At 46.2% G+C, this 13,817-nt stretch overlaps 1 protein-coding gene across 1 annotated transcript; it reads left to right on the top strand.

Moving 5' to 3' along the window:
- The first annotated feature begins 150 nt into the window (after positions 1 to 150).
- On the top strand, positions 151 to 10,734 carry LOC133353812 (ribonuclease H2 subunit B-like). Its single transcript, XM_061570233.1, has 5 exons — positions 151 to 387; positions 2,774 to 2,845; positions 6,873 to 7,007; positions 8,716 to 8,792; positions 10,639 to 10,734. Exons 1-5 carry the CDS (start codon positions 336 to 338, stop codon positions 10,732 to 10,734), a joined length of 432 nt encoding a protein of 143 aa, XP_061426217.1. The 5' UTR covers positions 151 to 335.
- Positions 10,735 to 13,817: the final 3,083 nt, after the last annotated feature.

Here is a 13,817-nt window from a genome sequence, read left to right as displayed (position 1 = left end):
ACATCGACGCAATGTGTTAATTCACCTTCACAATGAATAAATACACGATGAAACAGATCGTGTTTGCTTATGATTAATTAAAAATCGAGTGTATATCATTTATCTCTAATAAACCCCCCCCCCCTCTGGAATGGTGGAAGTTCACTTGGACGAGTCCAACTTTCCCGCGCAAATCCGGATCCGCCCACGTGTTCATTCGACTCGGCGCGCCGTGGATGGATGCCCCAAGACTCCGAATCGACTCCATTTGAGGCGTTTTGAACGTTGTACAAACGTTGTAAAAACGTTGCGCACGGACGTTGCTTCCCCGGGCCTTCTGGGGCGTTCGCCGCGCTATGTCGAGAATGAGCATCGCGCCGGAGAGGCAGTGGGTCATGGTTCTACCCGGTACCCGTTTAGTTTTGTTTGTTTTGGTTTTACGCAAAGTGCATTCGTTGCACTTCATTCGCCGTCTCGTTGTGCTGTGATGAAGGGCCATTGCCCGAAACGTCGCCCTATTATGTTTTCATGTTAATGCCACACACACGTGTTCAATAGGCGAAACAAGTTGCCTATTGAATACAAGTCGCAATTTACACATTTTCCCTTTAATGCCACACACTGGTCGGTGTTCGTTATGAATTTGTTGAGGTGCTTTATAATCTCATTGATATCTTTGTGCGCAGATGGCCCTTAAAGTCCAACTGTCAGTGGGAAAGTCATTGCGAGTGCATTGAATTACGTCCACGGCCGCTTTAATTCACCCATTGATTCGGCTCATGAAGAATTGAACTCTGCGGTATCGTCTGCATACTGTTTCAGCTCACCGGTGTGCTAAAATTGTAACTTAATTGGCACGTTTTGTTTACGTTACAAACCTTACTTATTGCCTGTGTCGGGTGGTGGTTGGTTAACGACATTTATATTTACGCGATCTAACCCGACGAAACACAACTTTAATAAGGAATAAAAAAGTTGGTCCGGAAAGCCTACGCGTTAAAGTGCACCGGTGACCGATTCGTGCATTCAAAAGGAGACTTCATTAAATCCTTTATATTAAGTTTGCTTGCTTGCTTACAACCGTGCAAATCTTTCGGTCGTTTTTTAACCCACTTCCCGTGATCCAATCGAGCTGACATTTTGCGCACAGACTCGTTGTGCGAGACAATTAATGTTCGTGAAATTTTTTTTCCAAAATTTCACACTGTTTAGGGAAAACAAATTAAATATTTAATTACCAATTGCTTAATACTGGCAGACAATCATCTGACCCATAGGCGGCAGCCATCTCAAGCCAGAGGACGAGAGAACTCTAGCCGCCACGCATATAAAGGATTTATAGTGAAAAACTTTGTTTTTACGGGTTATACTTATTTTGTGACTTTGTAGGCGACAATTATCTTACCTACGCCTTGTTTTAGCTCCCTGCCTATTGCACCCCATTCCCACGTCCCCCCCAATCCCGCTCAATGCAAGCCACGCGTTCTCTCGCTCTGCTGTCCTTCATTCATAACCCCCCTTTGAACCTGCACGATTTTAAAAGGCAAAGAGATTTATTTAACACGTAGGCTTTCGCGACCAATTTGGGTTCATCCAAAAAAAAAACTCTAATCCAAAAACCTATATTATATACTTTGTGTTTAGTTAATTATCGATAGGTCCCGTATCTTGGAAGTTCGCATTTCAAGAATCGCATGGAAACGATGTTCAAGGCGCAGGCCCTGCAATTTCCCGCTCGCGCCACTGTTGGCGGAAGCCTCCTCCCACTAGAGGGAGCTCCCACAGTTACATTTCCCACCACTTCCACGGCTGACCGGCCGTCTTGGAAGAGGTGGGAGATCCCACACTTTTCCCCCACCGCATCCGATCTGCTTGAAACATTGCCCACAATTATTTTATTTTGAAATGGAGTGTAACTTGCTAGCCTGCTCCTGCTTCGTTTATCTGCTAACAAGAGCTTCGATTGCCCCATGGGATTCCTCCGACAATCTAAATGACGATTCTGATTCTGGAATCGAACCCGCGCTCTAAAGTCCAGTGTGTTAACCATTGCACGACGGCACAGCATGATGTAAGCAATGCAAATAAATAATTATTATTCTTTGGTTCTTTCGGTAAAGTCACGTATAGAGATCAAATAATAAATTAAATAATAGCATACGACGTTTCGATTGCAACACAAGCAATCATCATCAGGTATAATGAAATAGCGACATAAAATCTAACCAGAAAACTATAGACGGACATATAAGCAGACAGATATCACCAAGATACATAGAGAGAGCAACACAGGTACAGAGAGGGGTGGTCGTCTCTGTGGGGTGGCCTTAAATAGACAGAATAATTCCTGCAGTCACGATAGCTCCAAAATTAAGATTCAATAATTATTCTCACCAAGCATTCGGGTACTTAAAAAAAATGTGAACACTTGCATGAGACTATCGTTTTTAATGGAAAAAAGAACGGATAATACACTGTAACATGATAACAAATGTATGTTAATAGCTTCAAAAAGTCTCCACTGAAAGCCTGAAATCTTCTCCAGGTGGTCTCCAGAGCTCGGAGGCCAATTTCTCGTGGTATTTTTGCAAATTCTTAGAAGTGTGAACATTTTTTTGGAGCACTCTCCCTGTATTATCACCAGCACTGGAGAGGCGAATGTTTGGTACTAGTCAGACCACCCCCTCGTGTGCCGTGCCGGCCTTTATAGGTGCTCGCGAACAGCACTTGCCCCAACAGTCTGTTCAGGCTGTACGGGGATCTTTGTCTTATATGTGGCTGTGTTTTACTCTAGAATGGTTCCTAAAGGAAGCTGAGAATTCCGACTGCGACCCACATTTCATCAAACTCCCGCACCCCAAAACAGGTTTGAATTCTGCAATGGCGTCAACAAGTGCATTGCAATTGCTCTTCACATTTAGCCTTATTCGTTTACACATTGACACAATAGTCAACATGCATCTGTTTGATTGTATAACTTAGTTGTAATTGTACTTTGGTGAGTGAATATAATCTACCCGTGCCGACCTTGAATGACTGTAAATTTATTATCGATCAACATTCATGTCTATTTCCCATCTGACACATCAGTTTTTTTTTCCTTCCAAATTCCTACTTGCTTCATTGCTGCACTTAAATTTAATTTGTTTTGGTTTTTGTCAGTTTTGTGACCCAGATTGCCGTTGCAAATGAGACTCATCCTGTGGTCTTGAGCTCTCACCTGGATAAACAAAAATACACTTCAAGTTTCAAGTTTCATTTATTAGGTATAGCCCTGTGAGCCATTCGGCTCTTGAATCGGGTGCAACCGTAACAAACAAAAAACATGAACAAAAAACATCTTAAAGTGACTATGTGCAAACAGAAAATCCAAGAAAAGACAGCAAAATATTGCAGAAAAAATCACCGTACACCAACCCTGTGCAAAAATCCCAGTGGGATGCAAGTCAAACAACAACAACAACCACAAGACAACTTAGATTTAGGCCATCAGTCTAACTCTGTACTACAACAAACAAACATGGCCAAACCGAAAAACTTTTCAAAAATCACCAAAATAAAGCCATAAAAGCAATGAAACAGTGACAGTCACAGATTATGAGCCGGCTAGTGTCTATGCAGGCAGTTCATAATGTCAGAGGTACCAAACTCGCATCGCTCATAACCTCCCTCGCCCCCATTCGGTTTTGAATCGAGGAATTAGTCGTTGCAGGAATAAACCGAATTCTCAAGTCTAGTGAGCTGGTGGTCTAAGCCTTGGTTACGAATGACTGCACACACACAAAATCCATGCCGTGTTAAATTTAGCGTGTTACATAATTCAGATTATTCCAGCTTTGAGAATTAATAACGTAGGATTTGTATAACACTGGCTTCTAGTGGTCTAACAATGCAGTTATTAATTACATGATGTATATGTTTTACGTAGTTCCCCGCCGATTAATTTCAGTAATACACGGCGCCGTGTCAATAGTCCAAGAATCCACAATCGGAAGTCTCGCAGAGAAGTGTGCCCTGTGTGTAAGAGAACAGCCGACCGTAGTTATGTATTTTTTTACAGGATCCTTGCAAGTGAAGTTTGTAGACAGTAGGGGGTGCACTTTCCCCACACACACTACGCTGAGAGATTGTTGCATGGAAGTCAAACTGACCATTTGAGAGCTTCGATGTCGGCTAATACAATACAATTTTCATTTTTATAGCGTGTAAAGGTGACCGGGCGCTTCATAGAAAACAAAGTATTCAACAACAATTAAAGCATTAATCTGCATGCGCATGAAGTCCTGACTTGAACCGGTGCGGGTTCCGAACTGCGTGGAATTCAAGTGGAAGAGAACTCGAGGCACCTGGGGTTCAAAAGCCGAGAATGAGCGACCTACCGTGCAGTGCAAAACTAAATTTAATACGATCGGTTACAATGGCACCTCCGATTAGCACGGTTGGCTACGTACGCTGCGAAAGCAGTTGAGCATAAATACATACATGCGATCACGCGTGCAGTCGTTGCTGACCGAGTCTGACACCTTCAACTCACCGCACTTGGGAACCGGTTTAATCACTGGTGGCTGAACCCGGATTCGAACCCAGCTTCTCAGCAGTGCCGGGCTCGGTGACCTCTGACCTCTGAGCACACCGGGTCAGCACGATGAATCGCGATTCGTAATCTCGAATCCTGCGCGTGAACACTCGACGTTTCTCGGTCGGTGTGTGTTGAATCTAATGGCATCGTCTGATCTCTTGCAGCCACTAGTGGCCGCTACATTCACCGCAGTGTTTAACAATGCACGTGCACGTTTCTGCAACACTCTTTCAACGGTGCCTCTGACCTCGGATTTTTTGTTTACTCATTAATTCATGCGAACTACAGCACTTGAGCAAGTGGCTAGGTGAATAATTCATGCATCCTTAACGGGGATATTCCGTCGCGTATTCTTGACACAACTGAAACAACTTGGCAGAGGAATGTGCGCCGAGAGCGATTATTGAAGACAGGCTGGGATACAAAAAAAAGAAAAGAGATTGCATTTAAAAATGAACGAGAGCAGGTTGAGGAGCGCTTTTGTAAAGTTGATATCGCCTATGAAAAGTTCCTGAAATAGAACGTGTTTAATCAATCAAAGTCGACTACCCGCCTAGCAGGCCGTGAGGGATACTTTGACCAAATTTTATACATTCTACAGTAGCGAAGAAATACCAATGCACGTTGCCGAATATGATGATTTCTTTTTACTTCTTAAAATAGTTTTGTCTCGCTTGCAAGGTTGGCCAGTGTGTCGATACTACAGGAGTGCGACCATACTATGGACAGAATCGCAAACCCACACAGACACTTAGGGACCCATACAGACAAAGACACAGTAAAGACAAGTCACAGTAGTACGACTACGGCCAGGCAACTCAAACTATGGACCCTACAGCAAACCACTGTCGTCTGCGCTCATCCAACGGATTAGGAACAGCAACAACTACACAAACCCTGTCTCTCCTGAATCCCTCTTGTGGCTAGCAGCAGACCTCGACATTGGCATTTAGCTCGTGAATACATTGCTGCCATCATACGCAAGAATGGGGTGCCATGGTGGCTAGGAGATGTTAACTACCTCACCTGGTATACAGGAGGTCGTGGGTTCGATCCCGACCCTAGCGCCTGCTGCTGTATATTTGGATTGAAGCTTTCGTGACTGCAGGAATCCATACTCTTTGGTTCTTTCTACCTATGTATATTTGGTGTTTGCGTGTTCCCCCCGTGGTCGCGTGGATTTTCCTTTGGGTCCTCCGGTTTTTCCCTCCACATTTAGAAACATGCCTTTAGAGTATTTGGCTGCTATACAATTGCACATGATAAGCCACTTCGTTGAGCTATCATTTATCGCCAGGTCACTTCTGAAAAAGAGCTGTATAGCTCAGCGGGCCTTACCTGATAAAATGAAAACATAGTTTAGATAGAATCGGCACGTATACTGGTCGGCGTGGGTTGAAACAACAGCGGGTTTTGTTTCACTGCCCTCTGCTGCCCACAACGCCTCCATTGCCTTCTGTAGATGGTGGTCACACATCCCAGCACTCATCCCAGGCGCCAAACCCTGCTCGTTTTGTGAGATCTGACGAGACTGGGCGCGTTTCGGTCTTACCCGCTCGCATCACAAGTGTAGGGGAAATTACTCGCGCTTTCAGGTGCACTTCTGCGGCTGTCTGGAACGCTCTTCCTTCCGTTATTAGGAAGCCGCTGGAGCAATGCACTTTTAAATGACCAAGATTTCAAACTCTTTAGAACTGATTTTTGTTTAAATGTTTTTGTCCTTCCCCCGCACCTCCGATTCACACGGTTGGCTACGTGCGATGTGAAAGAAGTTCTACATATTTACTCAAACACCCGCAAAACCCTTATCACAGGGGTCGGGAACCTTTTTGACTGGGAGAGCCATAAAAGCCAAATATTTCTAAATATATTTCATTGAGAGCCATATAGTATTTTTTACGTATAATAAATTAAATATGTCTTACTTTTAATGCGACTTCTGGTGCTGCGTGGTTTTGCTGATGGCCTTGTAGTCTGGTTCATACGTGGTGAGGTTGAGCTTCGTGCAGGCGTGACCCGTGAAATTTATCTTCAAAACTAATTTCTGTTTACTTTAAAATGACACAGTATTATTAAACAATATCACAAGTATTTTAAAATCGGTTCCAAACTGATTTTTATTTATTTTTTCAACTCAAAATTGTCTGGGAGCCATATGCCGTCACTGGAAGAGCCATATATGGCTCGCGAGCCATAGGTTCCCGACCGCTGCCTTATCAGGAACGCTGCTCCCGAAGCTATTTTGCTTATTGTTGCGAACACAAACTGACGTGCACACACAACGCCCACTCTCCTCCCACCCCCCGACCCCTAGGTGAAGGAACGACCTTCCTCGTGGGTGCCGATGGTATGCACGGGGGCAAGGACAAGGGCAGGGCTTTGCTGGAGATGAGGGCATTGGCTGAAAAAGAACCCAGGTCTTGGCTGATTGGAGAGAGTGTGCAAGAAGGTACAGAGACAAAGATCCCCTGTATAGGCTTCAACAGACCAGAACGTGATGTAGTAGTAGGTTTTTACCCTTTAAACTGGTACAAAACTGACACCTGTATACAAGGCATCATGTTTGCAATAACCACAACACAAGTAGTCAAAATGCAAACAAAAATAAAATGTATTATCATTATCAGAGTTGTTTCTTTTTGTTTGCATTTTGACTACTTGTGTTGTGGTTATTGCAAACATGGTGCCTTGTATAAAGGTGTCAGTTTTGTACCAGTTTATAGGGTAAAAACCTACTACTATATTTTGCCACTGGTAAAGGAGGTCTCATAGTGCAGAACGTGATGCTCGGTCGACCCACAACAGCGCGCCACTCAACACTACATCTGTCTCTCTCCTGGATTGAGATCATTTGGCTACTGATGTTGGCCGTGAGCGGGACATTGAACCACTGTGCCACCAACACCACCACCTCGCCCACTTACAAAGACAAAGGTCCCCCGTATAGCCTTTGGAGCAAGTCCTGTCTAGCGAGTAGCACCTATGAAGGCTGAGACAGCACTTGATTGGGTGGGTGGCCAGCATCGCGCCCATCTCTAGTTCTCCGATGTCTGCTTCTGTGGACTCCTCTTCACAGAGCCAGCAGTGAGCACTGTTGATGGACCGAGAAGGGGTCGTCGAAATTATTGTTATAATGTCACTTATTTGCTTATTCAGGAGAGCATCACAGAGTCTCTAACTCATTTGGGGAAACTTCTGAAGTCACACAGTGAGTGGAACGATAAGAAGACCTAAAGCCAGATGGTGGTGGCCATGATGATGATGTAACTAACTGTCGGCCATACAGGACATGTCCACTACGTTACAAATTGAAGAATTACAGCCAAAGTGTGGTGGTGGGAATGGTGGGACTGGTGGGACTGGTGGTGATGGTGGAATTTGGTGGGAATAGTGGTGATGGTGGGACTGGTGTGATTGATGAGATTGGTGGGATTTGATGGGAATAGTGGTGATGGTGGGACTGGTGTGATTGATGATATTGGTGGGACTGGTGGTAATGGTGGAATTGGTGGGACTGGTGTGATTGATGATATTGGTGGGATTTGGTGGGAATAGTGGCGATGGTGGGACTGTTGGTGATGATGGTGGCACTGGTGGGATTGGTGGGACTGCATGAGTGGTTCACAGAGTGTTGGTTGAGAATAAGTTTTCCCATTTTTTCTGGCAACAAAACAGCTGTGTTGAGATGTCAAAACACCAAACTGAAACCTTTTACAAGGAATGATGTCTGCATTGACCGCAATGCTTGTGGTCAGAATGTAAAGCAATAACGTACTCTGATAACACATGAATCAGAATCAGAAAGGGTTTTATTCGCCATGAAAGTTCGCACAGATGCATTGTCCTTGAAACACCAGAGACAGCTTTCTTTTGAGCCTCGTCTCAAAACGGTGTTAGACCAGAGGACGCCTTTTGGCCTTTTGGCATCCTCTGGTCTAAACCTATTGTCATATTTTGGTACTGGCTAAGGAGGTCCCATGATGTCGAGCGTTGGCTGTTGACAGGACCAACAGCTGCAGGCAAGACCTAGCAAGGGGAAGGGAGCGATGGCACCGCGTGCTGGCTTCGACAGTGATGACGATTGTAGTCGCTGACCCTCACCATTTCCCACATTTTACCCCACCCACCACCACCACCCCACCCTCCTGATGGTGCAGATGGAAAGCTGGTGCTGTGTACCCGCGTCGATCCGCTCTTTCTCACGCTCCCGTACCTCCAACGGGCACACGCCAAGGTACGACGCGCGGTGTAAAGACAAAGATCCACCTTATAGAGCTAAAGGCTGCTGGGGCAAGTGCTGGTAGCAAGCACCTATGAAGGGCATCACGATGCACGAATGGGGAGGGCAGCACCACGTCCGGTAAACAGTCACAGACAGACGTACAAAAGCACCTTAGACAAAGACATAGATCCCCCGTATAGCCTTAACATACTGTTGGGGCAAGTGCTGTTAGCGAGTAGCACCTATGAAGGCCAGAACAGTACACCAGGGGGTGGCCGGCCAGCACCACGCCCGACCGCCTTTATCTTCCCAGTGGCGATGTTTTTACACACCGCACCAGGTACCACTTTGAGGCTGAGTCGACCTAGGGGAGGCACAGGACCTGTTCAGATAATAGTCACTGACGCTGGCCGTGAACGGGAATCGAACTCTGCTCGCCGAGCTCGTAGGTCAGCGCACTAATCCTCTACGCTACCGCTCCCTACAGAGGGACTCACAGAAACAGACAGAAAGCCACCCACAATGCTGAAGCCACATTTTCAATGGCAGTGCTGATTCAATGCCTCCCCGGCCCTGCGGATGCATTCGCCGCTTCCCCCCCCCCCCCGCCTCCCGAGCCAGCCGCTCTCTCCTCCTTCGCCGCCGAGGCCCTACGAAGGTGCCGCTCGCGCAAATACGAGCGCCCAATTTCATTAGCGCCGCCGCCGCCGCCACCGGCACAAAAGGCAGCGCGCCTGGCGCTCCTCTTATTTATTTTATTTTACGAGCCCAAGTTTAAACAAAGCGGCGGTCGCTGGCGGAGATTCATTGCGCCGCTGACGCATTCCGCTATGGATTGCCGTGTAATTTCCGGCGCTGTGTCGCACGACTGCTGCCACTGCCGTCGTATATTTAATTGATCGTTGTGAACAGGAGTTGCGGCAGCGATTTTTCGTCTTCTCGCTTGTACGTGGGTCAGGATGTGTGCCGTATCCTGGATGTATCCCGTGGTGTATCGTGGTTGTGTGTCAGTGTGTGTGTGTGTGGGAGCGGTGGTGTAGCGGTTAGCGCGTTGCGCTACGAACCCGGCGACCCGGGTTCGATTCCCGCTCACGGCCAACAGTGACGATTATCTGAACCGGTCCTGGGCCTCCCCTAGGTCGACTCAGCCTCGAATGAGTACCTGGTGCGGTGTGTAAACATCGTCACTGGGGAGACAAAGGCGGCCGGGCGTGGTGTTGGCCACCCACCCCCTCGTGTGCCGTGCCGGCCTTTATAGGTGCACGCTAACAGCACTTGCCCTTACAGTCTGTTCAGGCTATACGGGGGATCTTTGTTATCTCTGTGTGTGTTTGGAGCGGTAGTGTAGCGGTTAGCGCGCTGCCCTGTGACCCAAGCTCGATTCCTGCTCATGGCCAACACCGGTGACGATTATCTTAACTGGTCCTGGGCCTCCCCTAGGTCGACTCATCCTCAACTGATTACTTGGTACGGTGTGTAGTAAACATCGGCACTCGGGAGACAAAGGCGGCCGGGCATGGTGATGGCCCCTCACCCTCTCGTGTGCCGTGCCGGCCTTCATAGGTGCTACTCGCTAACAGCCCTTGCCTCAACAGTCTGTTTAAGGCTATAAGGGGGGGTCTTTGTGTGTGTAGGTGTGTCTGTGTATTATATTTGTGTGTAGAGTGGTAATGCAGGAGGTTAATGCACTGTGCTACGGACATGGCAACTTGAGTTTGATTCCTGACCATGGTTAACAGTGACGAGTGTCTGATCTTGGGCAGATTAGGATCATTGAATATGAGCTACGAGGAAAGTGTTCAATCGGTACATATCGCTTGTTGTGGCGTGTGGATGAGAAACTCGGACGCTGACGCAGGAAATAGAACAGGAGCTGAAAAAGTGCCAAAAGCTTGGAGAGATGCTTGGGATTACACCGGGACTCCGCGAGAGGGCCGTGTGGAACGGAGAATAGACTGAAACTATAAACTAAACTTTTTATAGTAGTAGGTTTTTACCCTTTAAACTGGTACAAAAACTGACACCTTTATACAAGGCATCATGTTTGCAATAACCACAACACAAGCAGTCAAAATGCAAACAAAAAGAAACAACTCTGATAATGATAATGATATGCACTGTCCTTGAAGTTGATTGGTCCACACCCGAGACAGCTTTTCTTAGAGCCTAGTCTCCATTGGTGTTGGACCAGAGGACGCCAAAAAGCGTACTGCTCAAAGACAATGCACTATCAGAGTACTGAGAGCTCGGGTTGAGCATCTACATCATTAGACCTCCTTTGCCAGTACCAAAATATAATAAGAGGGTTTTTCCCCTTTTTTGTATTGTGGTTAATGCACACATGATTCCTTGTAAAAATGTTTCAGTGTTGTTGCCAGAAAAAAGGGGAAAAACCCTATTAGGATATTTTGATACTGCCAAAGGAGGTCTAATGATGTAGTTACTTAAAACGCATGTTTCTAAATGTGGGAGGGTGAAAACCGAGGGACCCAGAGAAAAATCCATGCGACCACGAGGATGAACATGCAAACTCCAAATGTACTTGCGTCAGGGTCGGGATCGAACCTACGACGTTCTGCATACCAGGCGAGGGAGTTAACATCTCGCCCACCGTGATCTCGGGGACGATATTAAGAAACGGTAAACGGCCTTGGGCAGGACGCTTCCCCCGAGGGAATGGTGGCGGTTTCATTGAGACTGATCGAGAGAACACACTGAGGAAAACGAAGAGCGCCGTGGAGATGGAGCAATGAAATCGGTGTTTCAGGATGCGAAATGGATTTTTTGGTATTGCGGGACCAATGCAGGTTTGGGAGGACTTCATCTCGCAGCGGATGGAACTCAACCGATGGCAGTGATGGATTTTGATTTAAAGCTTTCGTGACTGCAGGGATTCATCTTCTTTCGGTAAAGTCACGTAGAAGGGAAGTAATAAAATAATAAAAATAAAACATAATAAAATAATTCTCACGACGTTTCGACCACAACGCAAGCAGCCGTCCTCAGGTGAAACCAGGTCCGTCGAGGCGACAGAGTCTGAATGGCTCTGTCGCCTCGACGGACCTGGTTTTCACCTGAGGACGGCTGCTTGCGTTGTGGCCGAAACGTCGTGAGAATTATTTTATTATGTTTTATTTTTATTATTTTATTACTTCCCTTCTACGTGACTTTACCGAAAGAACCAAGAAGGCAGTGATGGAGTTACAATTTGGCTGTTCTTGTCGATGTGTTTGTATTTAATTGCAAAACAAGCCATACTTCTCCGGATATAATTCTGCAGTGTCTGCAACAACAGCAACAAAGACGATTGCATTGCAGCCAGAGGCCACAATCACCGCAACCCCCCCCCCCGTCCCGTCCCCCACCCACCTTCTTGTGCTAACCGCCCGTCAACGTTGAGTAATGTATTCTCTCTCCGCGCCGTTTGACGTGCGTCAGTGACGCCAACCAGCAAGCGCTTGTCATCCCAGCTGTGTTGAACCTTGGGTGATTCATGTCCCTAATTGCCCTTTTATTTCCTTTTCCCATTTTAATCACCATTGCCCTGACAGCCAGGATTTTGCCCCGTGTCCTCCGATGAGTGTTTGTCCTTCTCATGGCCGCCCGGCGATAACGAGGTCAGCTTTTAAAAAGGACGCTGTCCGCTTAAATGTTGTGTCCGAATCCGGGGTTCGGACACCTTTGGTTAAAACTGAGTTCTCGAATGTAGCGAAGTTGATGGTCTCGGCCTGGTCACCAATGATTGCACGTACCTTGCCTACATTTCCAGACCTGAGAATTGAAATAGCAATTTGACTGTATGTGACGAATATTGCCCTGCGACAGGGGTGGGTGAGAAAGTGCTCCTGCACCTCATTATGTGCGTCAGGAGGTCACGTGACGTGACCTCAGAGGTAGCTCCATAATATCCACTTCCGCAGGCTGTTGTCGAACACAAAGTTTTGCACTGTTCCTGCTAGGGATCTGAATGTATCATTTGTCTCACGACGCAATGTCTATAGCACAATCGGAATGAAACTGGGGGGAAATGCTAAATAGTTGCTGTCATGGAAGATTAAATTATAAAATAAAAATACCTTGACCCAATGAAGGTGTGCCCTTCCTGGTACAAACATTCGGCTGGTGGTGGTAAGGAGTCGGGATGGTGAGAGGGTGTGTCGAGGGGAAAGCTGAGGCGAGTTGAGCTTGCTGTGCCTGAGGTAGTGCTCCAGATAATCTGTGTGTTGGCCATTTTTTACTAATTAAAAAAAAACGTTGAATTATATTTTGATTTAAAGCTTTCGTGACTGCAGGGATTCATATTCTTGGTTCTTTCGGTAAAGTCACGTAGAAGGAAATAAAATAAAAACATAAAATAAATGTTTTTATTATTATGAACCTGAATTATGTTTGACATTTTGGAAAATTATGCCCAATAATACGCCTGGCAATTTTGCTGCACAACTTGAGTTGGCATGGCGGGGGAAAAAAAGCGACGCATACGTGGTGTGATGGAGCAGTCACATGATCTTCGGAGTCCGATCTTGTGTCCCGCTCAACAACAGGATGTACGTGTCCAGTAAACATGATACATTGGCTCAACGTTGCACCAACGTTTGGCTGATATTGTCCCAACCAAACGCCAACGTTCATGTTTACTGGATGTAGTGCAGTGTCCGTGTCATTTTGGATAAAAAACATTTTCGAAAGATTCTCATCGAGAGACGTTTTTTTTAGGTTTTTCGATTTATTTTAATTGTGAGGATACCTTTTCTGTACCGTGGTTTGGAAGTGGCTTTGCGGTTGAAATGCAAGGACGCGAGATAATGCGTACAACCTTGGGCAATGAAGACTGCACAGGATTTATCACAGTCGCCTTTCAACTCAAAATAATCATTGTCTTCAGCGAGAATACAAAATGCATGCAAACGAAAACACCTGACGATTTTTAAGGGAAGGTTGCATTTTACGTCATGAAAATACATTTTGCGCAAATATCGTTAACATCAGAGGGTAAATTACTTAGACCCGAAGCCTTATGTGCGGCGCAGACCAGCG

The sequence above is a fragment of the Lethenteron reissneri genome, chromosome 45, assembly GCF_015708825.2.
Source record: "Lethenteron reissneri isolate LAM-NWPU_2019-01 chromosome 45, ASM1570882v1, whole genome shotgun sequence".
Classification (NCBI taxonomy): Eukaryota; Metazoa; Chordata; class Hyperoartia; order Petromyzontiformes; family Petromyzontidae; genus Lethenteron; species Lethenteron reissneri.
The sequence above is the reverse complement of the archived record's forward strand: the minus strand, read 5'-3'. Positions and strand labels throughout refer to the sequence as shown.